General features: G+C 36.7%; 1 protein-coding gene across 12 annotated transcripts in view; it reads right to left on the bottom strand.

Annotated features, from left to right (window-relative positions):
• The window catches only part of LOC121384967 (bromodomain adjacent to zinc finger domain protein 2B-like), a 115,686-nt gene that overhangs the window by 11,017 nt on the left and 77,187 nt on the right, over nucleotides 1–27,482 (bottom strand). For 7 of the 12 annotated variants that reach the window (XM_041515466.1, XM_041515463.1, XM_041515465.1 and 4 more), the window contains 15 exons: nucleotides 26,683–26,712; nucleotides 20,602–20,646; nucleotides 19,304–19,369; nucleotides 18,170–18,310; nucleotides 17,604–17,715; nucleotides 16,571–16,713; nucleotides 14,462–14,569; nucleotides 13,097–13,206; nucleotides 10,721–10,795; nucleotides 9,924–10,134; nucleotides 8,654–8,713; nucleotides 6,039–7,464; nucleotides 4,574–4,732; nucleotides 3,519–3,778; nucleotides 1,211–1,389 (listed from right to left, as the gene is read on the bottom strand). In XM_041515466.1, the coding sequence (XP_041371400.1) occupies nucleotides 1,211–1,389; nucleotides 3,519–3,778; nucleotides 4,574–4,732; nucleotides 6,039–7,464; nucleotides 8,654–8,713; nucleotides 9,924–10,134; nucleotides 10,721–10,795; nucleotides 13,097–13,206; nucleotides 14,462–14,569; nucleotides 16,571–16,713; nucleotides 17,604–17,715; nucleotides 18,170–18,310; nucleotides 19,304–19,369; nucleotides 20,602–20,646; nucleotides 26,683–26,712 (3,125 nt within the window). The remainder of the gene's footprint in view (nucleotides 1–1,210; nucleotides 1,390–3,518; nucleotides 3,779–4,573; nucleotides 4,733–6,038; nucleotides 7,465–8,653; nucleotides 8,714–9,923; nucleotides 10,135–10,720; nucleotides 10,796–13,096; nucleotides 13,207–14,461; nucleotides 14,570–16,570; nucleotides 16,714–17,603; nucleotides 17,716–18,169; nucleotides 18,311–19,303; nucleotides 19,370–20,601; nucleotides 20,647–26,682; nucleotides 26,713–27,482) is intronic. The other 5 variants (XM_041515469.1, XM_041515473.1, XM_041515468.1 and 2 more) reach the window with 4 other exon arrangements.

Here is a 27,482-nt window from a genome sequence, read left to right as displayed (position 1 = left end):
TAGCATTTTGTAATTTTGACATATAGTCTTAGAGAGGAAAACTGTTACATTTTCCCATTAGTAGCAAGGAATCTTTTATATGCACCATCCCAGAGACAGGATAGCACATACCACAGCCTTTGATATACCAGTCATGGTGCACTGGCTGAAACGAGAAATAGCTCAATGGGCCCATAGACACGGATCAACCCTAGACCCAACCGTGCATCAATGGACTACTCTTTGTGATTAGTAGCAAGGGATCTTTTATATGCACCATCCCCCAGACAGGATAGCACATACCACAGCCTTTAATATACCTGTCATGGTGCACTTGCTGGAACGAGAAATAGCCCAAATCAGGGTTTCTGTCAGAGGGTAAAACGGGTTTTGGGCCATACCCAAATTTTTGGCAGATTTTTTTTTTTAAATTAACCTTTTGACAAAATATATTATTCTTATCATTACTGTATGCTTTTCATAACCCTAATCCTAAACTTAACCCATTTTCTTTCTAGGGGAGGCCCCCATACTCCTTGTTGACTGTGGTTGCATTCAATTCCATAGCGCCATACCCCAAAAATTTCTTTCTGGCAGAAACACTGCCAATGGGCCCATAGAGGGGGAAAGATCCTATAGTATACAGGGGTGCAGAAGTAGAACATATTTCACTTGCCAGCCGGACCAGAACAAACTAAACGTTACCAACCCGCCAGAATTTCTACTAGTCTGCCAGCCTATAGAACAATATTACTGTTGAACAATATTACCATACACTCCACTTCATATTATATATTATTAAGTACCCTTGGTAAGTGATCAACATCACATGGCAAAATGGAATCAAGCCCCATACCTTGATAGACAACTCAATAAATGTTTTTAATATTCTGATATAACATTTTTCACATTTCTTTCGTATAGATTTTAAAAAATCCTGCAAGTACTGAACAGAACAATCCAATCAAAACACACCAATATATGACAGTTAAACATCTCTATAACTGTAAGAGAATACAACGTAAATAAGCCATTTGAATTTCCACAAAGTATTGATGTTTGACCGCCTCTGTTTCCGTCGTCTATTAGTCAGTCAGAAAAAGAGACAGATCACCCGTCGGACTGGTAGTTGCATTTTTTTTATTCGTTCGTCAGAATTTTTACTCACATTTGGCGAGTGGGTGAGTACTTTCTGCAGCCCTGAGTATATGCGTTTAAAAGTCCAACGTACCTTTTAGTGAGAGGAGGTTTGAGGTAGCGTCGCTCGACGTTAGTTTCCAGCAGAGACAGGCGGTCCCGCGCCACATCCAGAGGGTATCGCTGATTGTCTTTCAGACTCGGCGAGTCGTCTTCACGCTTCATTAACTCCAGGTTAGAGTCCTCCGTCGCCTTCGGGGGAACCTTCCAGCCCTACAGAAAGCATAACAAATACATGGTTAAAAAACAAACACAGATACAAGGCCAGAAACACACCGAATCTGGGTCTGTGCCTGGGGCCTGGGTCTGGGTCTGGGGAGTGTGGCAAAGACACCATCTGGTATATTTTGACATCTGGGTCTGTAGCTGTAATGTGTTACATGCGTAATTAGTTTTACTTTCCATCAATAGATGTAAGTATTTAATAAATAAATTTATTAATAAATAAATAAATAAATAAATAAATAAATTAATTAATTAATTAATTAATTAAATAAACCCATGCAATTTCTTCTACTAATTAATTAATTAAATAAACCCATGCAATTTCTTCTACCTTCCATCATTAAATACAAATATTTATTTTAAAAGATAATTAAAAAACCCCAACACAAAACAAATCAACCTGATGAACAAAAAAGTATTAAATAAACCAATATTATCTTTTCTACCAACCTCCTTAAGAAAAAATAAAGATATTAAAGAAGTCAATCACATGTTCTAGAAATCACCAAAATGGTCAATCTGAAATGTGTTAATGGAGCTATGGCCACCATTAGTTAAAGTAACATAGTACCAACATTTTATTTATATAAGCCAATCGACTCTCTTAACACAGCAGCCAATCAACTGTGTCCTACCATCATTTACTTTTATTACATACCCATTTAATCTTACTATATATAGTAATAAAGACAATTCTGACCGTGCAATTAAAAAAATATTTTATTGAACATATGTGTGATACAAAACATCGCATGCATAGTATTGTTCACCCGAGTGAAAAAAAAGAGAGTAAAGTTTGTTTTATTTAACGACGCCACTAGAGCACATTGATTTTTTATCTTATCATCGGCTATTGGATGTCAAACATATGGTCATTCTGACACTGTTTTTTTTTAGAGGAAACCCGCTGTTGCCACATAGGCTACTCTTTTACGACAGGCAGCAAGGGATCTTTTATTTGCGCTTCCCACAGGCAGGATAGCACAAACCATGGCCTTTGTTGAACCAGTTATGGCAAGTGGTTTACACCTACCCAATGAGCCTTGCGGAGCACTCACTCAGAGTTTGGAGTCGGTATCTGGATTAAAAATCCCATGCCTCGACTGGGATCTGAACCCAGTACCTACCAGCCTGTAGACCGATGGCCTAACCACGCCGTCACCAAGGCCGGTCACCCGAATGACATTATGTTCCTAGCTCAGCGTTTCATCAATTCCATACAATTTAACCGACTTTGCAGATGAAGTAAGTTGTGTTATTTAATTAAACTTTTGTTATCATAATATAGAAAGGTGGTATGTAATAAATACTGAACCACATACCAGCTGTGTTGCCATGTTATTTACTACACTCGTTTATAAAGCGCAAGATTCATACCACTCGACCACTGAGCCGTCTAATGGTACAATATTCTTGCGCACTATAAACTCGTGCAATAAATAGCATGGCAAAACAACTGGTATGTGGTTGTGTCTGGGCCTGAAAAAATATATATGTGTTTCTGGTTTTCCGACCTACACTAATTTTGTCGCGACCCTGAAGTTTTTTTAAACGAAAAAAAACAAACTAGATTTGGAACACCTCGGCCGATTAAAGTATCTCAATTTGATTTGATTTTCGACTTTTTTTGTGCTTATATCCAATTAAGGTTCAAGCATGCTGTCCTGGGCACACACCTCAGCTATCTGGGCTGTCTGTCCAGGACAGTGGGTTAGTTGTTAGTGATTAGTAGTTAGTGAGAAAGAAGAGGGTGCAGTGGTCTTACACCTAACAACGGAGTCGTTAAAACTCGCTCTGGATGGGAGCCAGTCCCAGGCTGCAAACCCAGTACCTACTAGCCGTATGCCCAACACTTAACCACGACACCACAGAGGCCGGCAAAACAAAGAAGAAAAGAATTCCTACCTACCTAGTCTGGGGAGATAACCGTAATATTACTTTGTAAAAATAGGTGGTGCTTAAAGCTTAAGCGCCACATAGATCAGTTCCAGCTTAGCATTTTTGATATATATTATTCAAGGATGAAACCTGAAACACACACACACATATATATATTTTTAGGCCCTATTTATCAGCCAATCGACTCTTAACGAAGCAGTCAATCAACTGTCTCATACCTTCACCTGTAGGCTGGCCTGGTATATCCTGTCCTCCAATGCTTCCACCTCTTCGAGAGCCGACATCTCCACTTCGTATGCAACCTGCGGATACCACTTCGATGGCAGTTCTGGTTCCGGGGCCGGCGTTTCCATGGTAACCTCGGCACTATCGTCGGCCTTGTTTTCGACCTTTTCATCAGGCTTGGAGTCTGTCTTCTCTTTGTCTTTTTCATTACTGGCGGGTTTCTTCTCTACAGGTTTTGGAAATCCTAGAACTGCTGAATGAATGAATGAATGAATGAATGAATGAATGAATAAAACTCCTTCTATAATGAATAAATGACAAGAAATACAGAAATCCTAAAACTGCTTCATGAATGAATGAATGAATGAATGAATGAATGAATGAATGAATGAGTGAGTGAATAAATGAATGAATGAATGAATGAGTGAGTGAATAAATGAATGAATGAATGAATGAATGAATGAATGAATGAATGAGTGAGTGAATAAATGAATGAATGAATGAATGAATGAGAATCCTAAAACAGCTTCAAGAATGAATGAATGACAAGAAATAAAGAAATCCTAGAACTGCATCAAGAATTGAATTAATGAACGAACGATCTAACGAATAATGAATAAATATGAAATAAAGAAATCCTAGAACTGCTTCAAGAATGAATGAATGACAAGAAATAAAGAAATCCTAGAACTGCATCAAGAATTGAATTAATGAACGAACGATCTAACGAATAATGAATAAATATGAAATAAAGAAATCCTAGAACTGCTTCAAGAATGAATGAATGAATGAATGAATAAACAAATGAAAGGAAAGGAAAGGTCATCCCAGCACATTTGTAATCCATGAATTCAAGAATAAATTAATGAATAAAGAAATGAATGAACGAATAAAAATACACTTCAGTACATTTTCAAATCCATGGCTATTAATGTTACAATGAGGGATTTTCTTCAATCTTGTTACAGAAAAAAAAAAACCCATTCACAAAAGGACTACATGTATTACTGAGTATAAGCACGACAATAAAATGGAATAAAATGATTACTTTTATCGGATCCTTTGGCAATGCACGTAGCTGCGTATTCGAGATATTTCTGGATCATCTTGGAGAGCGACTTCTCTCGGATTCCACGGGAATGTAGGCACTTCAGCATGTTCCTCAGCTGTTCCTCATCACTGATCTGCCACCAGCCGTGACACTTTTCTGAGAGACGGAAGAAAGGAATGTTTCATTATCACCCACACAACATATTTTAATTATAGTCCATCCCACAGGGAACACCTTTTTTATACTATGCAATTTAGTACAAGTTATTTATGTCTAAGCCAAAAGATTTGTAAATTGCACACAAAAATAGTATATTTTTGTTATTTCCAAAACACTTTTGCTTTTCTTATTATGTCAAATCAAACTGAAAATATTTACAAAAAACATATTTACAGAACGATGGGACAGACTACATGTATAGTTACATGGCGTCAAACATATGGTTAATGACAATAATGAGAAGGAAAAGAAAGAAAGAAGTGTTTTATTTAACGACGCACTCAACACATTTTATTTACAGTTATATGGCGTCAGACATATGGTTACGGACCACACAGATTTTGAGAGGAAACCCGCTGTCGCCACTACATGGGCTACTCTTCTGATTGGCAGCAAGGGATCTTTTATTTGCACTTCCCACAGGCAGGATAGCACAAACCATGGCCTTTGTTGAACCAGTTATGGATCACTGGTCGGTGCAAGTGGTTTACACCTACCCATTGAGCCTTGCGGAGCACTCACTCAGGGTTTGGAGTCGGTATCTGGATTAAAAATCCCATGCCTCGACTGGGATCCGAACCCAGTACCTACCAGCCTAAAAACCGATGGCCTGCGACGACGCCACCGAGGCCGGTTTGTTTAAAGACATCACTAGAGCACATTTATTTACTAATCATCAGCTTTTGGATGTCAAACATTTGGTAATCTTGACATATAGTTCCCTCAACCTGCTACATTTTTCCATTAGTAGCAAGGGATCTTTTATATGCACCAACCCACAGACAGGATAGCACATACCACGGCCTTTGATATATCACTTGTGGACCACTAGTTGAGACAAAAAAAAAAATTCAGTCAGACAATGGATCCACCTAGGAAGGAAATGTTTTATTTAACAACGCACTCAACACATTTTATTTACGGTTATATAGCGTCTGACATATGGTCAAGGACCACACAATTATTGAGAGAGGAAACCCACTGTCGCCACTTCATGGGCTAATGTTTTCAATTAGCAGCAAGGGATCTTTTATATGCACCATCCCATAGACAGGATAGCACATACCACAGCCTTTGATGTACCAGTCGTGGTGCACTGGCTGAGTGAGAAATAGCCCAATGGGCCCACTGACGGGGATCGATCCCAAACCGACTGCGCATCGAGCAAGCTCTTTACCACTGGGCTACGTCCCTCCCCGTAAGAAATGTGATTGTAAAAGTAAAAGAAAATGGTGACACCCACCTTCTGGAATAGGAATCGGTTCGGTTCTCACCGGCTCCCACTCCTCATAGTTGGGCATCGCTTTCTCTGAAGGTGGCGGCGGCACTTTGAACGGGACCAAATTGCCAGACATATCCGATGACGTGGCATTTTCTATCGAGTTGTTACCCATCTGGAATGATGAAAAGCTTGGCGACTGATATGGCAGAAACGGAAAAAACGACATTGAGCTGTTCGAGAGGGAACTGGCGGCGGAGGCGACGTTTGGGTGGGGCGAGCGGGTCAGTGACATCTCATCACAAGGCATTCTGGGTAGAATGCTGAACCACGGCTTCTGTTCGAGAATGTCCTTGTAACTCTGGGCGTAGTGGTCGGAGACGAGGGGTGAAGGCGGGAACACGTTCAGTGGCAGAAAGTGATTGTTGTTCAAACAGTTTGTCTGTTCTTTCGTTTCCTTCTTGAGCAACGAGTCGATGCTGGTGAAGTTGTGCTTGCTCTCTGTTTTGATGGACGGCGAGGCTGTGGTGGGCGAGGTCAGAGGGGTGCTGTGGACGAACAGCGGTGACGATGGTGAAGATGGACAAGGAATAGATATGGTTGGAGAATGTAAAACGTTCGCAACATCAGGCAAGTCTTTTCTCTTTGGTACTTGGAACAAATCACTGAGTTTACTCATGTTAGGACTATGCATGAATAGATTACTTTCGACCACAGTCTTTTTCGTTATTTCATCCGTATTTTTGCTTAGATTTTTTTCTTTTTCACTGTTCGAAATGTTGACGACCGTCTGTTCGGAATTATCCCCGTTGGACATTTTTACATCCTCTTCGTTTTCTTTTTTCAACAGTGTCCATAATTTATTTTCCAAACCTAGTTCTTCTTTTTTAACATTTTCGTTTTCAAGCTTCACCAAAATATCAAATGGTTCCACTTTTGAAACATCACAAGTTTCTTTTTTCGAAATATTATCCATTTTATTTTTTGAAATATCTTCCGTTTCATTTTTCACAATATCATCATCAGTTTCTTTTTTCAAAGTATCAGAATTGAGATTTTCTGAAATATCAAAATTTTTATTTTTCAAATCATCCGAATGTTCATTTTTCAACTCCATCGAATCTTTATTCGCTTCATTTTCGTCCTCACTTTTCGAAACATCCATTTTCTCAGTTTTCACTATTTGCTCATCTTTACACTCATTCTCTTCTTTATCGTCTTTCATTACTTCCTCATCATCACGTTTTTCTTCTGTTGTGTTTTCCTCTGATTTCTCATCTTTTTCTGGATCCTCGTCGTAAACTTCCCGAGCCGATTCAAAGCCCTCGATGTACACCCCTCCTGCTGCCGGGAGAATCCAGTACCTCCTCTTGTATCTGTCCTGGCCCATCGTTATCCCGCGGAGTCGGTGAGATGCGTCAAACACTTTGTTACGATACATTCCATGTTGCTGCAAAACAAAATCACATTCATTCTGTGTTAAAACATAGTATTTAGATACATATACTTAGTTTACATATTGAAAATTTTGGGGGCATATTAAAAAAAAAATAATAAAAATAATAATACAGTAAATGTGAAAGAAAAATATCACAGTAAAATGCCGACATCTTCAAAAAAATTAATTGAATAGAAGACGAAGAAGGAAATGTTTTATTTAACGACGCACTCAACACATTTTATTTACGGTCATATGGCGCCAGACATATGGTTAAGGACCACACAGATATTGAGGGAGGAAACCCAATGTCACCACTTCATGAGCTACTCTTTTCGATTAGCAGCAAGGGATCTTTTATATGCACCATCCCACAGACAGGGTAGTACATACCACAGCCTTTGATATGCCAGTCGTGGTGCACTGGCTAGAACGAGAAATAGCCCAATGGGTCCACCGACAGGGATCGATCTTAGATCGATCTGCACATCGAGCGAGCTCTTTACCACCGTGTCCCGCCCCTTTAATTGAATAATGCAGTAAATTAGGTATGCAATAAAAATAATAAATTGGACCATTATTTTCCATTATAGGTAGTACTAAACCAAATAATTTCCAACTGGGTCAAAGTTCAAGGTGCACCCAACTTTTAATAGAGAAGTTAACACCACCTGTCCTGTGATTGGTGATAAATGTGAGTGTTGATTGTATAAAAAAAAAAAAAGTTTAATCTGGGCAAAAAATACTGTGTCAAGTAGCCCGGTGCTTGAAACATGTATGGGGTACCTGTAAAAAAAAAAAAAAAAATTTACTCACATTTTGTGCGGAACTAGGGTCGTCTTAGATGCTATTTCTGAAATGAGTAGCTTGACCCCCAATTTTTTCTGATTCACTTTAAGGGTGAGGGGTGGTAGTACATGTATTTGTATCCATGGTGTTTATTTTGATTGATACATTGCAGGTGGGAGTTTTAGCCACATGTTACTATTGTCGATTTGGGATTTGATTTGGTAGCAAACATCCTATAATATGATCTACCGAGACATTTTTCATGTTTTCAAGCAGACATAAGCAACTGGCAATCTATCTCATAGCCAACTGCATCTAATTCAAGAGCTTCACCATTAACCCACATCCCACCCTGAAAATGGGGAAAGGAAAGAAAAGGAAAGAAAAGAAAAGGAAAACACTAAAACAATACCTTTTGTAGTTTTTCAATCTTCTTGTCACATTCTTCTATGGTTAACCCTTTATCCTCTTCCTGCAGAGATAAAAATAACATGAACAATTTTAAAACCTACTCAGTCTTTAGAGAAAAATATTACTTTTTAAAAAACAGAAAGAAAAAAGAAGAAGTTTGCTTTATTTAACGACAGCACATTGATTTATTAATCATCGTCTACTGAATGTCAAACATTTGGTAATGAGGACTCCTGGTCATCAGAGGAAACCCGCTACATTTTTCCTAATGCAGCAAGGGATCTTTTATATGCACTTTCCCACAGACAGGAAAGCACATACCACGGCCTTTGACCAGTTGTGATGCACTGGTTGGAACTAGAAAAAAATCTAATCAGTTGAATGGATCCACCAAGGTGGTTCGATCCTGCGACGCAAGCACCTCAAGTGAGCACTCAACCGACTGAGCTTAATCCTGCCCCTTAAGATTACAGTAAGATACATTATATTTACGATGGTGCGCAAAAGTCCTGTCATATATTATAAATAGCACATGATTGAGCTCACCTTATAACATACCAAAATATTACAGTAAAATATGTTACATTTATTGTGCTATATTTACCATGGTGCCCAAAATCCTGTCAAGTATTATAAATAGCACATAGTTTGACCTTATAACATAGCAAAATATTACAGTAAAATATGTTATATTTATTGTGTATGACACCAAACCAATGGTGCACAGAAGTCCTGTCATATATTTTTAAAAACCACACACACCCCCGACACCACTAGAGCACATTAATTTATTAATCATCGGCTATCGGATGTCAAACATTTGATAATTTTAACATACAGTCTTAGAGAGGAAACCTGCTACATTGTTCCATTAGTAACAAGGGTTCTTTTATATGCACCATCCCAGACAGGATAGCACATACATGGTCAGTCGTGGTGCACTGGCTGCAACGAGAAATAGCCCAATGGGTCCACCGACGGGGATCGATACCAAACCGACCATGCATCATGTGAGGGCTTTACTACTGGGTTACATCCCACTCCATATACATATGTTTTAAATATCACATGATCCAGCTCACCTCCCCGAGGTGGTTTGATCCTGCGACACAAGCACCTCAGGCGAGCACTCAACCGACTGAGCTAAATCCTGCTCCTTAAGTTATCAAAATATGACAGTAAGATATGTCACATTTATTGCATACGAAGCTAAAACAATAATGCATGAAAAGTCCTGTCGTATATTTCAAATATCACATGATCCAGCTCACCTCGTCTGACACGGGGCCAGTTGCATTTGTGACATCGCTCTCGTTTCCACTTTCTTCGTCCTCTTTCTCATCATCGTCCTCCTCATCGTCCTCGCTGCCATGTTTACTCTCCATGGAGACGTTGGTCACATGCATGCTGTCGTCGTCACACGTCACCGACGGTCGGTCCGCTTTCTTCGGAGACTTCAGTTTCGATTGGATGATTCGCAGTCTGCAAGTCAAACATTTACTGGATTAGTTCCGGTCTTGGGTTTAATTTTACATGGTTAATCGCTTGTAAGTTTTGGAATGGAATGTACTGGAACGGAAGACAAGGTAGGAAGAGGAGGAGGGGAAGGGGGATGTGAGGATGACGAGAGGAGAGGCCAGGGGAGGTAAGGGAAGGGGAGGAGAGGAGAGGAGATTGACAGGGAGGGGAAGGGAAGGAAGAGGGGAAGGGAAGGAAGAGGGGAAGGGAAGGAAGAGGTGATGGGAGGGAAGAGGGCAAGGGGAGGGGAGAAGAGAGGAGAAGAGAAGAGAGGGGAGAGAGTGAGGTGAGAGGAGGGGAGGGGAAAATGGAGAGGAGATAGGAGGGGAGAGGGTAAGGAGAGGGTAGGGGAGAAGGGAGAGGGGAGAAGGGAGGGGAGAGAGCGAGGTGAGAGGAAAATGGAGAGGAGATGGGAGGGGAGAGGGTAAGGAGAGGGTAGGGGAGAGGGAGTGGCAATGACAGGATAGGGGAGTATTGGTGTTAAACAAAATAACTATTTTCTCTTGGTTCTAACACCGAATTAAGAGAATAAATAACAGGTAACACTTACTTTCTTATTTTTCCTTCCACGATCCACTTATCACGTCGCAGGTTGTTGATTTTTTCTATATTCTTATCAATTTCTCTGCAATGAATGGAAATATATGAATGGTTAAGATAACGGCATAAAAGACAGAGGAAATGCCATTTGTTTGCGGACAGGCTAAATTGAAAAGAAATTTTATTGTAACACGTGCTTCATTTACTAGCGCTAATTGTCATTTTATTCAGTCATGTTTACTTATATTATTATGTAACTTACTTATATTATTATGTTTACTTATATTATTATGTTTATGTATATTATTGTTTACTTACTTATATTATTATGTTTACTTATATTATTATGTTTACTTATATTATTATGTTTCTTACTTATATTATTAGGTTTACTTATATGTTTATTTACATTATGTTTACTTACTTATATTATTATGTTTACTTATATTATGTTTACTTATATTATGTTTACTTACATTATTATATTTACTTACTTATATTATGTTTACTTATATTATTACGTTTACTTATATTATTATGTTTACTTATATTATTATTTAACTTACTTATACTATACGTTTACTAATATTATTGTTTACTTATATTATTATATTTACTTATATTATTATGTTTACTTACTTATATTATGTTTACTTACTTATATTATGTTTACTTATATTATTATGTTTACTTATATTATTACATTTACTTATATTATTATGTTTACTTACTTATGTTTACTTATATTATGTTTACTTACTTATAACATTTACTTATATTATTATGTTTACTTATATTATTATTTAACTTATATTATTACGTTTACTTATATTATGTTTACTTACTTATATTATTATGTTTACTTATATTATGTTTACTTACTTATCTTATTATGTTTACTTATCTTATTATGTTTACTTATCTTATTATGTTTACTTATATATTATTATGTCATCTTGAAATGCATCTTAAAAGTACTGCTGGAAAAGGAAAAGAAATACTGTGAAATCACTTTTGTTAATGGTGGTTTAATTTTCATGAAATTCGTAGACTAGCACTGTCGACAAACTTAAGAACATTAAAAAAAAAAAATATATGTATACACCAGGGGTGGGGAAAATTAAAATTGCCAATCGGTCCCACCTATGACATAATTAGTAGCCTACCCCCCCCCCCCCCCCCCCCCCTGGTTAAAAAAAATTTAAAACTATTTTATAGGCCTACTTGATGAATTTATAGTTTATTATCGTTTTACGGGACTTTACTGCTCGTAAAATATCCGACTGCACGTACACCCAATCCCTCAACGTACATTAAAACACCTACTTATCTGTACATTAAATGATGTTTCTAATAAGGAAGATATTAATTCATTTCATATTATGCTATGGTTCCTTACTATATTGTTTTATTGACGCGTCCTGATAAGTGTCGTTGAACAACCAACTTGACACCTAATTCAATGATACTATTGATAGAAGTTGCCAACTGAACGATTAATAACGTCGACGCTGATTGGTTCACCTTGAACTTGAGCTGTTCATTGCGGTTTTTGGTGCTAATCCCATTGATGTAATTATTTTGTTATTACGCGCTTGCTTCATGATCACAGTGATATTAAAGATTACTGGCCGACATAATTAAACCTATTGTAATTGTGTACCGATCGACACCTGTGCAGGAACAAACTGAGAAGTGACACAAATAGCTCATTCACCGTGTTCAACGTTTCTATTTCCGGTCATTGATAGAAAAACAAAACATGACCGATTGATTTGTATTAAACGTGTGACCGGTTTAAATGTATCACGACACCTGTTAGTGAAGTAGGTAAGTAATGAGTTGCAGAAACATCAATAACAAATTAAAGTTGTTTCCAATAATAAAAATGGACAGACGCTTCGCACCGAAAAAATAATAAAAGTGGGACCGGCAAACACGTTTTCAAAAAATTATTTCGGTCTCAAAGATTGTGAATCGGTCTGAGACCGGCAAAAAAGGGCTTTTCCCCACCCCTGGTATACACAGGGTTAAACCGGTCGCTTGCCAAATTGCCAATGTAAATTAAAGTTAAATTTGACGAATATATTTCATTACTAATTTGCCAAAAAGATAATTTGAAAATCGTCTGTCATTTATAGATATACCGCCATTTTGGCTGTTTCAGTTTGGCTAAATGAAACTTGAATTTGGTGACAGATAACCTTAGGAAATTTGCAAAATTGCTAACAGTGTATTGCTTTGCTTTTCCTTTGTTCAGTTAACTATGTCAACACCTCATTTAAAACAGATCTATGAATATCTTTAACCTGACAGGATCCGACTCGATAGCAATTAGTTAACTATGTCAACATCTAATTTAAAACAGATCTATGAATATCTTTACCCTGACAGGATGCGACTCGACAGCAATTCGTTACACAAGAAAGCTAAAATAGCCGATTTTTTTGTTGCATTCAGTGCCTCCAGAGGTAGGAATTCCAGCCACTCACTCATCTGAAATAAAACATTACATTACATTACATTATCATTACATTACATTACATTACATTACATTACATTACATTACATTACATTACATTACATTACATTACATTACATTACATTACATTACATTACATTACATTACATTACATTACATTACATTACTACATTACATTACATTATATTACACTACACTAACATTACATTACTACATTACATTACTACATTACATTACATTACATTACTACATTACATTAGATAACATTACACTACACTACACTACACTACACTACACTACACTACACTACACTACACTACACTACACTACATTACACTATACTACACTACATTACTACATTACACTAATTTACTACATTACACTATATTACATTACATTACATGTTTGTTGGTGGAGGGTGTGTCAAAAATGTAGGTTTTTTTTGTCCTACTCTATATAAATAAAGATAAAAATATGGCTTGTGCCCCCCCCCCCCCCCCCCCCCCCCCCCCCCACACACACACACACTCAAGCTGTTGTTCCTACGGGCCTGATATATGAAACTAATAATGTAAATCCTTTTTAAACTCATATAATTCTAACTGATCATATAGTCTAATTAGTGGATAACCCTACCGTGTTTTCTGATTTGCGGACATATATCAGTGGTTTTACTGTCGCAAATTTACCGTTTTTATAAAACGCTAAATTTGTGCCTGTAAAACCACCGATATACGTCCGTAAATCAGAAAACATTTAAAAATCAACCAGCAAACAGTTATCCCTATTCTAATTAAACTGTTTGCTGATTGATTTTAAATAGGAAATTGTCACATTTTTAGTAAGAATAAGCATATAAACATCACCAGCTGGTGACGTCATTAGGCAGCCCATTAACAGATGATGGGTGGTTGGACAGTTAGCGGCTAAAACATAGATGTGTAATTTGACATATTTAATCAGCTCTTGTGATTAGATAACGACTAATAAAGAATAATATGTTCATTTCTGACATAAAAACTGTCTCAGTATTTAACGACTTCTGTATGTACTATGGACACTACAGAAATTGTCTTTATGACGTCATTACAAAACAACCCTGTTCGTATGACGTATTTCTGCCAGGAAATTTGCGACCGGTATATCAGTGATTTTACCACCTGAAATTTTTAGTAGAGATCTAATCGGATTCGTTCTTACAAATGTGTTGAATTAGAATGTTGACTGGACGGTATAAACTTGCAACCGATTCCCCAAACTACTACTCACCTCGTTCTTTCCACCGCTGCGGACGATGATGAAAACCCGTAAGATGTCCGACAGAGTGGAGTCGGTCAACTCAATATCCGTGATCTTCTGGTTCAGCTTGGTGATAGCCTGTCAAAATAAACACAACATGGATGTTCACAAGTTCATCAACACTGAACAAAAAAAACAAAAACAAAAATTAATGAAAAAATTTTAAGTTTTTTTTGTTTAACAACACTGATTAATTATTAATCATCAGCTATTGGGTGTCAAACATTTGGTAATTCTGACATGTTGTCATCAGAGGAAACCTGCTACATTTTTCTGTTAGCAGCAAGGGATTTTTTAAATGCACTTTTCCCCACACAGGACAGCACATACCACAGCCTTTGACCAGTTGTGATGCTCTGGTTGGATAAAAAAAAAAATGGAATGAAATCTATGGTCCAAATTTATGAAGGGATATCATCATGTTTTTATTTTATTTAATAAAATTTCAAATGCGGAAAAAATATAAGACAGATGCATGCTTGGTTATTATTACCCATATGGGCTCAAATATACGGGGTAATATTTTTTTGATCTCTGCACAGTGTGCAGATTGCTTCTACAGCCACTGATTGGCTGGCTTAAAAATCACGATGTTTGGTTGGTTGCTTGTCATGGCCGGAACTTCACTTTCATTCATATAATGTTTCCATTCATGAGTCAGATTACACATACGTTATACGATATACAAAGATTTACAAAAACAAATGGACTCACTTGTTTCGTAAACATGAAATGGTATATTTTCATAAGCAGCGGCTTTAGTAATATATAAAAATAATTATTTTCAAATGCAAATACAGTCGTATTATTTTGTACTGTAAACATTTGGCTGTAAAAAGAACGCCGTTATGCTATGACGTCACTTACATTACGTCATGTAATGTGCGTAAGATTATATGACGTAATGGCTGATGGCTTTGTTGTAGACTGCAGAGGAATTTTTACATTAAAAATCAGTTAAAATTGACAATGGGTAATAAAGAGAATAACCAACTCGCTACGAGGAGTTACGAATTATCTGTCCCTCGTGAATGAATGTTGTAAAACCCTCGCCAAAGGCTCGGGTTTACAACATTCATTCACCCGGGACAGATAATTCATAATTCCTCGTAGCTCGTTAGTTATTCTCTAAAGCATCTTCATTTGTCGTAACTTAGGGGAGGGATTTAGCTCAGATAGTAGAACGTTGGTGTGAGGTGCCTGGGTTGAAGGTTCAAGGAAGGAAGAAAGGAAGTGTTTTATTTAACGACGCACTCAACACATTTTATTTACCGTTATATGGCATCAGACATATGATTAAGGACCACACATATATTGAGAGAGGAAACCCGCTGTCACCACTTCATGGGCTACTCTTTTTGATTAGGAGCAAGGGATCTTTTATATGCACTATCCCACAGACAGTGTAGTACATACCACGGGAGTTGTAGGATCAAATCTCCTTGGTGGATCTATTTGTTTCCCCATACCACAATGCCTCATAATAGATATATCAAAGGCCTTGGAATGTGCTGCCCTGACTGAGAAAATACTTGATCCCTTGATACTAATGAAAATTATGTAGTGGGTTTCCTAGATCTATATTAAAAGTCAGAATTATCATATGTCTGACATCCAACAGATGATGACTGATAAATCATTGTGCTCTAGTAGTGTCGTTAAACAAAACAAAGTTTAACTTCCATGAAAGTTAAAGTACACAGTGGGTCACTCACTACATAGGTAAAAACTTGAGTCCATCAAGAATCTTGTGACCCATGGCCCCTCAGTCAACCACATTACCACTGAGCTACAATTCATCCCAATATGGAAACACTGGCTTTGTTCAGATCTTCTGAGGCGAACTCAATCAATGGTAGCAGTAAGATCTGATGTTATTCAATGTACATTGTAGATACCTCTTTAGGGTCAGGGACGCCCGGGTCGTTGAGAGCAAATAGTAGGAGATGTGACAAGATGTCAGCTACATCTCATCCTCATGGGACAAACTTGCTTTGTTCAGATCTTCTAAGGCAGATTCAAACACAATTATAGTAGTAAGAGTAAGATCTGATGTTATTCAATGTACATTGTAAATACCTCTTTAGGGTTAGGGACGCCCGGGTCGTCGAGAGCGAATCGGAGAAGATGTGAGAAGATGGTCATCAGTTCTTCCATGTCCTCCTCATTAATATTCAGCAGGCCGTTCTGTAGCACGTGCATTGTGGGAATGGAATCCTTGTCTGAAAAGAAAGAAAGAACAACGTATCACCATTCAGTCTTAATTATAGGATATTAAACGAGCTTCCATTTCCTATCATGTTTATATCCCGTGTGAAAAAATGTTCCAACTGGCATGAGCTTTAGCAAGTGACAATGAAAATTATTTCACAAGGGACATAAACATGATATGAAATGGTAGGAAGTTTAATATCCTATTTATTACCCATAATCGATCTTAATTTATATCACTCAACTTGTTTTGTTGAAGTTCTTGTTAGGTTGTATTGCGCCAATCGATGACGTCATTGTGTGACGTCAAAGTGTTAATAAAAGTAAAGTAAAGTTTGTTTTATTTAACGACGCCGCTAAAGCACATTGATTTTTTATCTTATCATCGGCTATTGGACGTCAAACATATGGTCATTCTGACACTATTTTTAGAGGAAACCCGCTGTCGCCACATAGGCTACTCTTTTTACGACAGGCAGCAAGGGATATTTTATTTGCGCTTCCCACAGGCAGGATAGTACAAACCATGGCCTTTGTTGAACCAGTTATGGATCACTGGTCGGTGCAAGTGGTTTACACCTACCCATTGAGCCTTGCGTTTGGAGTCGGTATCTCGATTAAAAATCCCATGCCTCGACTGGGATCCGAACCCAGTACCTACCAGCCTGTAGACCGATGGCCTGCCACGACGCCACCGAGGCCGGTCAAAGTGTTATTATGTCTTACTTGGCATTCTAGTGGGACGTATCACTTTATATGTACCGAGATATATTTAACCATATGGGTAATAAATTGGGTTACCTTGGATTTTGTTTTTACCTTATCCCACAAATAAAAATTTCAATTCTGAGAAGCATGTATGGACATGCAAAATTTAAATAATGGCGATTCACAAACTTACCGAGACCAAGAGCATCGACAAAATTGTGCATGAACTCTAGCGCCATAAGACAGTCTGAAAATGCCTGGCCCTCCATTTTGATTCCATGGATACGAGGGAAGATCGGGATTGGCTGAAAGAAGGAGCATTTAAAACATGTAATATTGTCAACTTAAATGCCCCTAACTTGGTTATATTGTAAACTCTGTGATGTTCGTTTGTCAGCTTATCGTTTATTTGTAATATTTTTCTTTATAATTCAGTTGCATTTCATCAACAATAAAGTTTAAACAAATAAGAATCTTGACATCTCGATAAAGTTCTATTAATTTTACTTTTATTTGTAACCTCTTCATAAGCTGTTGGTTTTTTGGTGCATGTAGCTGTTGAGATTGAAAAATGGATAGAAACAAGGACAGACAGAAGGACATAAACAATGAATGTTAAGCTACCCATAAATCCTTTAACTCCAAGTAAATGTAGGTGTTATAGACAGACAGAGAGACAGACAGACAAGAGTAAAACAGATAGAAGCAAGGACAGACAGACAGACAGACAGACAGATGGATGTGTGGACAATAAGTCACCTGTAGATCCTCTAGCTCCAAGTCCTCGGCAGGTCTCTTCATCTCGCGTGCTAGCTCCATCTCCATCCTCCTCTGTTCCATCTTCTTCTCCTTACTCAGTCTCCTCTCCGCCATCCGCTCCTCGCGAACCTTGTCACGGACCTGGTCAAAGGGAAAAATATAAATATAACATACTTAGTCAACGAAAACACATTAGTATACATATAATATACCTAGTCACAAGAAAAACATGCTAATATCATAAAACAAGACCTGTAGATCTGGGTTTTTTAATCTATCCTACTTTGCCCCCTTTCCTTTCTCGTGTTAGTGAGCCCATTGGGCTATTTCTCGTTCCAGCCAGTGCACCATGACTAGTATATCAAAGGCCGTGGTATGTGCTATCCTTTCTGTGAGATGGTGCATATAAAAGATCCCTTGCTGCTAATGAAAAATTTAACGGGTTTCCTCTCTATAACTATATGTCAAAATTACCAAATGTTTGACATCCAATAGCAGATGATTAATAAATCAATGTGCTCTAGTGGTGTTGTTAAACAAAACATTTGGTAATTCTGACATATAGTCTTAGAGAGGAAACACGTTACATTCTTCCTAATGCAGCCAGGGATCTTTTATATGCACTTTCCCACAGACAGAAAAGAACATACCACAGCCTTTTGACCAATTGTGGTGCGTTGGTTGGAACAAAAAAAAACCCAATCAGCTGAATGGATCCACTGAGGAGGTTCGATCCTGCGATGCCAGCACTCCAAGCTCCAAGAGACTGAGCTAAATCTTGCCCCAGTGAACTAAGAATGCGTACAGGGCTCAACCTTAGCAGTAGCCCTGAGTGTTTTGGCTACCAATTTCTCACTCGGGCTACCAGATATCTAAACCTGGTAGTCTGCCGGGCTACTAGATTATTTTTTTCCACCTCCAGTTGCTCTGCAATCAACAAGATGCTTAAACACCTAAAAAAACACATCGTAAAACATTTAAATAAAAATAATTTATTTCGCTTTTTTCTCTCCTTTTTTAAAAGTTCATTAAAATTGTGGGCTACCAATTTTACTGAGGGCTACCAGATTTCATAACCTGGAAGCCCGGTGGGCTACTACTGAAAAAGGTTACGGTCAAGGCCTGGCACCGTACCTGTTGCTTCTTCCGTGCTTCTAATGCCTTCACGAGGATGATATGTTGTCTGCGTCTCTCTCGCTCCTACAACAGTAAAAACATGAGGATATTCCTTCAGGGTGTCTCACAGAGGGCAACAAGGCTAAAATTATGTACCCTAAAATCTAGGAATTAATGGATATATGCGTACAGTTTTTCAACTGCTGTTTACAATCTGTCAAAGTATATAAATGCATTAGAGCTGGGCGGTATTGAAATTTGAGGTTCGATATCGATATTGGTATTTTTTTTGGTGATTTACCTCGGTATTGATACGGTATTCGGTATTGACACGATACCGATATCGAGCGCTATTTTTGGTATACTCGGCTTTAAATGCATGCCTGTGTTATGGCTTACCTGCTAATATCATCTAAATACAATTAAATTCCATACACAAGGCTCTCGTCTGATTTATACCAACCCATTTTGCGTTCATCAGATATTTTATTAGTGGTTTCCGGTAAATATTTTTCAATACCGAAATTTCGGTATTTTGAAATTTGCTTGGTATGGTAAATCAGTATGGACATAATACCGACACCGAACAGTATATACGGTATACCGCCCAGCTCTAAAATGCACTGTCCAATTTCAAAAGATCTCACACCCATAACCACCTAGTAAGGTGTCCATATGCCACAAAAGGTTCAGGCATGTCTATCCCAAGTCCGGTTTCTGGCATGGCCAGGGGTCAGACTTGGGACAGAATTTCTCACAGAAAGCCTGCCAGATAATACCAACACTTATTACCCACATAGTTCAAGATATTCAGGGAAATATAACCAGTATGGCCCACGAGTGGCATAATGATTTCACGTGCACAATGAATGACGTAATTTTGTGAAGTGACGTCATAACTTAATGCGGTTTCCCCAGTGTAAATGCTTATTAACATGAAAATGACGTCGTTTTGTTGTCTCTTTTTAGTTATGTTTGAAATGTTTTGACATGTCATTCGTGAAAATAATCTTTTGGATAATGTGGATAATAAAGAAATTACTACACTTGCATGTGAATTGTACTGATTTTACGAAACTCATGTCAGGATTCATGTATTACCCTCGCTATTGCTCGGGCAATACAATAATCCTAACACTCGTTTCGTAAAATCAGTATGACACACAAGCTCGTATAATAATCTCTATATAAATAATATTAAACGTAATCATATACATGTACCAAATTATGATGTGAGTGTGCATGTGGGAGGGGAAGGTGGAAGAGAGAGAGGGGGGGGGGGGGGGGAAAGAGGAGAAAAAAGAAATAAATTTCACCTGTTCACGCAAGACAATAGCATGCTGACGTTTCATTTCCCGCTCCTAGACAAAGATAAAAAAAGAGGTTTTTTCAAAAAAACCTTTAGGCAGAACAATTAAACTGACAGCCTTATCAACATAAACAGAATTCTTTAAAAATACAGAGTACATTTCATCAATACTACATATGGCTCCAGTAAAAATGATTACCTTTAAGCCGAAAAATAAATGTTGGTCATACTGTGACATACAGACAGGGTTTTTTTGTGTGACGTACACCAAGATGGATGATATGATGGACACTCAATAGATAAATGGACATTACCCACATTATAAACTTTGTGGGTTTTTTAACGACACCACTAGAGTATCATCGGCTATTGGATGTCAAACATTTGTTAATTTTAACCTATAGTCAACCCGCTACATTTTTCCATTAGCAGCAAGAGATCTTTTATATGCACCACGAGCAAGATTTTAATGTGGAATACAAATATTATTAGTGGCTCATGTGTTATAGCTCTAAAGAAGATAATATTATTTGGGCGACTAACGACATTATTTTTTAATAATCAAGTCGCCCAAACAGGACATTGGGTCACATTTGGCGACCTGGCCACAGGCCGTTTCGAGCCCTGCAAAAGTTATCCAGTCTGAGCATAAGTACAATACAGGACTCGAAACGGCCTGTCGCCAGGTCATCAAATGCAACCAATGTCCTGTTTGAGCAGCTTGAATATTAAAAAATTAAAATCTTGCTCGTGGTTTGCTTCCCATTATTTGCCAACATCCGTTATTTTTTGGGCCACCACATGTTTTTTCATGGCAAGTTTAGAGCCCTGACACTACGATTACCATTGCATAATATAAATATCCCCTTACCAAATATAAAACTAGACTGCCTGGATACATTACTGCAAGCGAAACCATACCAGATGTGTCAGATGGACTTGTGGACATACGGATACATCTACCATTTGTTCCAAACGGCAGTGAGAAGGAATGAGAGAGATGACCGAAAGTACATTACATGACAACAGTATTGAAGCAGCCAGTTAACACCTGTCTCAAACCTGTCACACCTGTACCACGGTGGCACCTGGCTTCACAACATTTATTTAATCATCACCGGAGCACTGTGAGGTGACCGTTGATGAAAAAGACTTCTTCAGTCAATGTGTAGCACAGTGGTAGAGCGTCTTGCCTGAGGTGCGATGGGCCACAGGATCAAACCCCCTCTACGGATTATGTTCCTTCCCATCCCAATCAATGCCCCATGATTGATATACTAAAGACTGTGGTATGTACCGACTTGTCTGTAGGAAAGTGAAGATAATGGGCTGAATTTACAACACCTGTTTATGTATTATGTGTGTACTACATATATTTACAATGCTGAAACACATGTGTTTAAGAAAAATAGGCTTCATAAATTCGGTCCTATTTGTCAGAATTATCACATGTTTGACATCCAATAGAGAGCAAGAAACTGCTTAAAGTAGTTGAAAAGAGAGAGAGAGAGAGAGAGAGAGAGAGAGAGAGAGAGAGAGAGAGAGAGAGAGAGAGAGAGAGAGAGAGAGAGAGAGAGAGAGAGAGAGAGAGAGACAGAGAGAGATGAAGGCATTGTGCATCAAATTTTATTTTATTTCGATGAAATTAATGGGCGAGCCTATACGGAAAATAGCGATCGGTATTGGCATTGTGTCCATACCGAATACTGTACCGATACCGAGTTAAATCACCCCCAAAATACTGATGCTGAACTAAAATTTCAGTACTACCCAGCTCTACTAACTTTAGTTAATCTACAAACCTGCAACACATTAATTTTGAATAAGGTTACAACAGAGAAAAGCTAAAATTTGTGATGTTTAATGGAAAAAAAAACCCTTCCAAAATTAGATTAGAGTTGGTCTTGGTAACCATTACTTCTCAGACAAACGTGTATTTTAAGAATTATGAAAAATGCATTTTGGGGCATTACAAAAAACTGGATTACCAGAACCACCTTCAGGCTCCATATTCATAAACGTACTTTAAGTATGTATTTAGGTATCATGCATTGACTTAAGTATGTTTATGAATACGGAGCCAGGTGTACGACAATGAATATTCTAAATAATAAAATGTAAGTATGTCTCCAATTTAAATTATCAAAAACAGCTTTACTAGTCAAAAATAAGTTGTAGTGTTTAAAAACCTGGGCATATCACTTTAATATGCACTATAGTAACAGATAAGAGGGTGTATACCTCAGTCTATGATATACCAGTCACAGTGCACTGGTTGGGACACGACAAAAAACAACATCACAAAAAAGGTGCACTAAGGTGATTTGATCCTTCGACCCCAGAGCTTCAGACATGAGACTAATGAGATCCCATACAATTCACCAGTAACGGGGTTCTTTTGATTAAATCCAAGGAGTCTATCAAAGTTACTCTTTCTTAAAATACACCTGTGATGTCACAGTATTGTCTCAACGCTCCATTATTTTTAAGTAATGGAGAGATGAAACCCTACTTAATTAACCCACCAAAATCACTAGTGTTAAACTCCATACTAACATATTTTGGCATAAAGTTGATGTCACAGTATTGTCGTAACGCTCCTTTATTTTTCAGTAATGGCAAGATAAAACCCTACTTAATTAACCCATCAAAATCACTAGTGTTAAACTCCATAAAGTTATTATTTAGTGGTGTATTTTAAGTAGGGGAATATCCTTATAACTCAACATTCCTGAAAAATAATAGGACCCTAAGTGGGCCTCGTCTCCATTATTTTTCAGGAATGGAGAGTTACTTGGACATTCTCCTATACACATAGAACAGCACATATTAATGATTTTGATGTATCCTCTGTTGTAGTACAAAATCTGAAACTATGAAAATCTACTAAGAGGGACAACAATAAATTAATAGCACACTCCTTGCTCAAACACCCTCCTCTTAAATCATCTGGGTTTCAAGACAAATCTTTAATTAAAACTACTGGTCTCGGTGGTGTCGTGGTTAAGCCATCAGATATAAGATACAGGGTTCGCAGCCCGGTACCGGCTCCCACCCAGAGCAAGTTTTAACGACTCAATGGGTAGGTGTAAGACCACTACACCCTCTTCTCTCTCTCACTAACCACCAACAACTAACCCACTGTTGTGGACAGACAACCCAGATAGCTGGTGTGTGCCCAGGACAGAATGCTTGAACTTTAATTGGATATAAGCACGAAAATAAATTGAAATGAAATAAAATTAAATATTAAAACTGAGTGTGCGTGTCCATATTAATACAAAAACATTCCATATTTAAGTAAACAATAACTGAAAAGTAATTCATACATCTGTATATATACATGTATATTAAAACTCTGTGTAATGCTAATTATACATACTATAGAAGGAAATATACGGTAAAAAGTACAAATATATACATGTATTATGATTATGATAATGTAGCTACAAAAGAACTCGTGTACAAAGACCACCTCACCAACCATGGCCTTTACATTAAGAATGGACAATTCAGAAATGTCCTTTATGGATAGGTGGGTGTTACACAAGATGTCCTTTATGTCTGCATATATTTATTAAATTATACACTTTTCTCAAGACAAATAAATCAATTTACAGTAAATTATGATTTAGAAAAATACTGCACAATATTCTTTACTTAAAGGGACATTCCTGAGTTTGCTGCAATTTTTAAGATATTATCAACTAACAGAGACTTTTTAACGATTGTAATTACATATCAAATATATTTTCCTGCATAAAATATTAGTGGCTGTATAGTAAACATGTTTCTGACCGTTTTAATATTTTTTCTAGGTTAAATTTCATTTTATTTCCTAAAAACTATTTTTTCGTACGTACGATATTATTTGAAGACAAAATCCAGTTTGGGCTTCTTACAAATATTGAGATGACCAGAAACACATTGATTATACAGACACTCATATTCTAAACAACAAAATATATTTAATATGTAAGTTTAATCGTAGAAATATTTTATTAGTTGGAAAAATCTTACTATACAGCAAACTCAGGAATGTCCATTTAATATAAATGAAATAGAGGGTAACCAGTCTTTTAGAAATATTATGAATTTTATGACAAAAGTGTTAGAAAGCTACTACCATTATGGACTACACCACATGCAAGCACAAAAACTGGCCAATGAAAGCACCTGTTTCATAACTTTTGATACAAATGTCCAATGAAAACACCACATGCAAATAGCTTTACATACAGAACTGGCCAATGAGAGCAGATATTACAAATACCAGCAAGACAGGTTTTGAGTAAGAGTATTATTTTTAATGAATTATTAATATGAACAAATGGAATCTATTTTTCTAATTACAAAAAACTTATGCCAAGACAACAAAATTGCAAGCAAATGCTATTCGTTACCATAGTAATACTTAATGTTAAACAAGTTTAGAACTATTTTAATACATGTATTTTAGTCTTTTTTTTCTCTCTACTAAATCTAATCATGCATCATATTTATTCAAATATTTTTGTTTTAATGTTATGCATGCAGATGTAACTAAAAACAATGCCTTTTAATTAAATTTGTTTTTAACAATTTAAAATATGTTTAACAATTATTCAGTTTTATCATTATAGTTGATGCCATACTTTGTTAGAGGTGGTTGTTTTTTGGGGGGGGGGGTTAAAGTTTTTTTTAGGTTTTTGGGGGTTTTTTTTTTTTTTTTTTTTTTTTTGGTATGTGGGGTAGAGTTATAATAAAGTTGCATTTTTAAAAATAAAAGTAAACTATCTTAGATAGGAATATTAAAATAAATTGCAGCACTACAGTTGAACCGAGTTACAAAATGTAATACTTATACTTACATAAGTAATTTATGACAAATTTAAACTGCCTATTTTTTATTTCGTTAAAATTTTTCCTTGGTAAATTAATAATCTTTTCAAACACCATCACAGCATTTTATTTTGTCGGTGGGATGGAGTTAGTGTTACAGTGTCATTTATGTTTGACAATTTTTAAAATTAAAGTAAAATTTAAAATTTAGGACAAGAGTAAGAGAATAAATACTAATATATTTAAATGAGGAAATGGAAATGATAAGGAAATGTTTTATTTAACAACGCACTCAACACATTTTATTTAAGGTTATATGGCGTCGGATATATTTAAATGAAACCCAATTTATTATTCGTTATTACAAATCTTTCGAGAATGATTGTTTTTATGATGGCACCACCGATGGTTGGGGGGATGGGGGAATCCCGGATATAATTTTAATTTCTCAACAACTAACAACATAACTTTTCTTCCTTTTTTTTCAACACTTAATAATTATCAGACAACAAGTCTAGCAATGCAGACATTGTTCTTAAAAATTGTGATGGGTATCTTTGTAATTCCTGATATTAACTGTGTTTATGTTTATTAAAAATGGATTAAAAATAAATTTAAAATATTGGAAATATTAATGTCATACAGGCCAGTTTCCTAAGATGCAAAACTACATCATTCTCTACAGAGACAAACTAAATATTGTTCTTTGCATTTCTAAAACCTCGCTATTTCGACAATATGTTCCAATGTCTTGGCATGCAATTTAAGGGGAGACAATTTGTTTCCAAAATGCTATAATTCGACCACATCAAGCGATGCACAAGCAAGTACCCGACGAAGTAAATCACAAAAAACAGGAAGACAAGACATACTTCGTACCTACATACTGAATGATAACAACAAAACTACATGTATCATTACATTTTTTAAAAATTATATCTCTGCACAAAGTCCAAGGGGTATATTTACCAAAGACAATGAAAACATATTTCACAATCTCTTCCACAGTCATATTTGGGGCTTGTTTTGTGGAGGGGGTTTTTTGTATTGAAAAAAAAAATCCAAATAAAGATCATAAGTTTTAATAAATTTTTTCAGTATATGTTTCATAAGATTTTTTTGATTTTTTTTTTTGGGGGGGGGGGGGGGGGCAAAAGTGAAATGAAACGTTATTCTTTTTGAGAAAAAGGAAAATGGTTTCAGAAGCCAAACCAATGTTAGGAAAGCACATTCACAGATCTACAAGTAGGGTACAGATTTGACTTACTCTTTCCATGTGGAACCAAAGAAGATTGGACTGCAATAGATAAATCAAACATTACCTATCGCTATGGCTACCAGTTTACACATTTTATACATTTATCCAAAAACCACTAGGCCAAAACAATGTAATTACTAAACTTTCAATTCCTCTCCCTTACTCAAGACAAATTAAGATTGCAATAGATAAATAAAACATTTTTCCTATACCTATTGTTACGGCTACAACATTTTATACATTCACCGAAACAGCTAGGCCAAAATAAATCACTAGATTTTCCAATCCCCTCCCCACCAATTGATTAAAACAAATAATAAAATAGTTTTGTTATTTTATAAAAAATTCACTATTGGGGGAAAAAAACAACAACGAAAATTCACCCTCCCACAACACCCTCTAAAATGTTAGGGGGGAAAAGGGGGGGGGGGGGGGGTGGGGGTAAAATCTAGTAATTAATCATAGCCTTAAGATGATTAAGAACATTCTATTTTAACGTAACATTTAATTAATGGAGTCATTAATTAGTCATTTTATACATTCTGTTAAAAAGGTTTACAAACAATACTTTTATATATTCTAATTATAAACCATTAACTTGTCCTATGATGGGACAACTGACACACAAAACTATATTATCAATATGATTTTATAATGATGCCTTTAATATACCAATATAGTTTTACAAATTCTATCATGGATATCATTAATATTAAATAACATATTTTATCACGGATACTATTAACAGTGGTTGCCCCTACTACCGAGTAGTATTACTGAGTAGTTAATAGTCTAAAACTCCTTAAATG

This window comes from Gigantopelta aegis, chromosome 11 (genome assembly GCF_016097555.1).
Source record: "Gigantopelta aegis isolate Gae_Host chromosome 11, Gae_host_genome, whole genome shotgun sequence".
Taxonomy (NCBI): Eukaryota; Metazoa; Mollusca; class Gastropoda; order Neomphalida; family Peltospiridae; genus Gigantopelta; species Gigantopelta aegis.
Note: the sequence above shows the minus strand (reverse complement) of the source record. Positions and strands in the feature narration are given on the sequence as shown.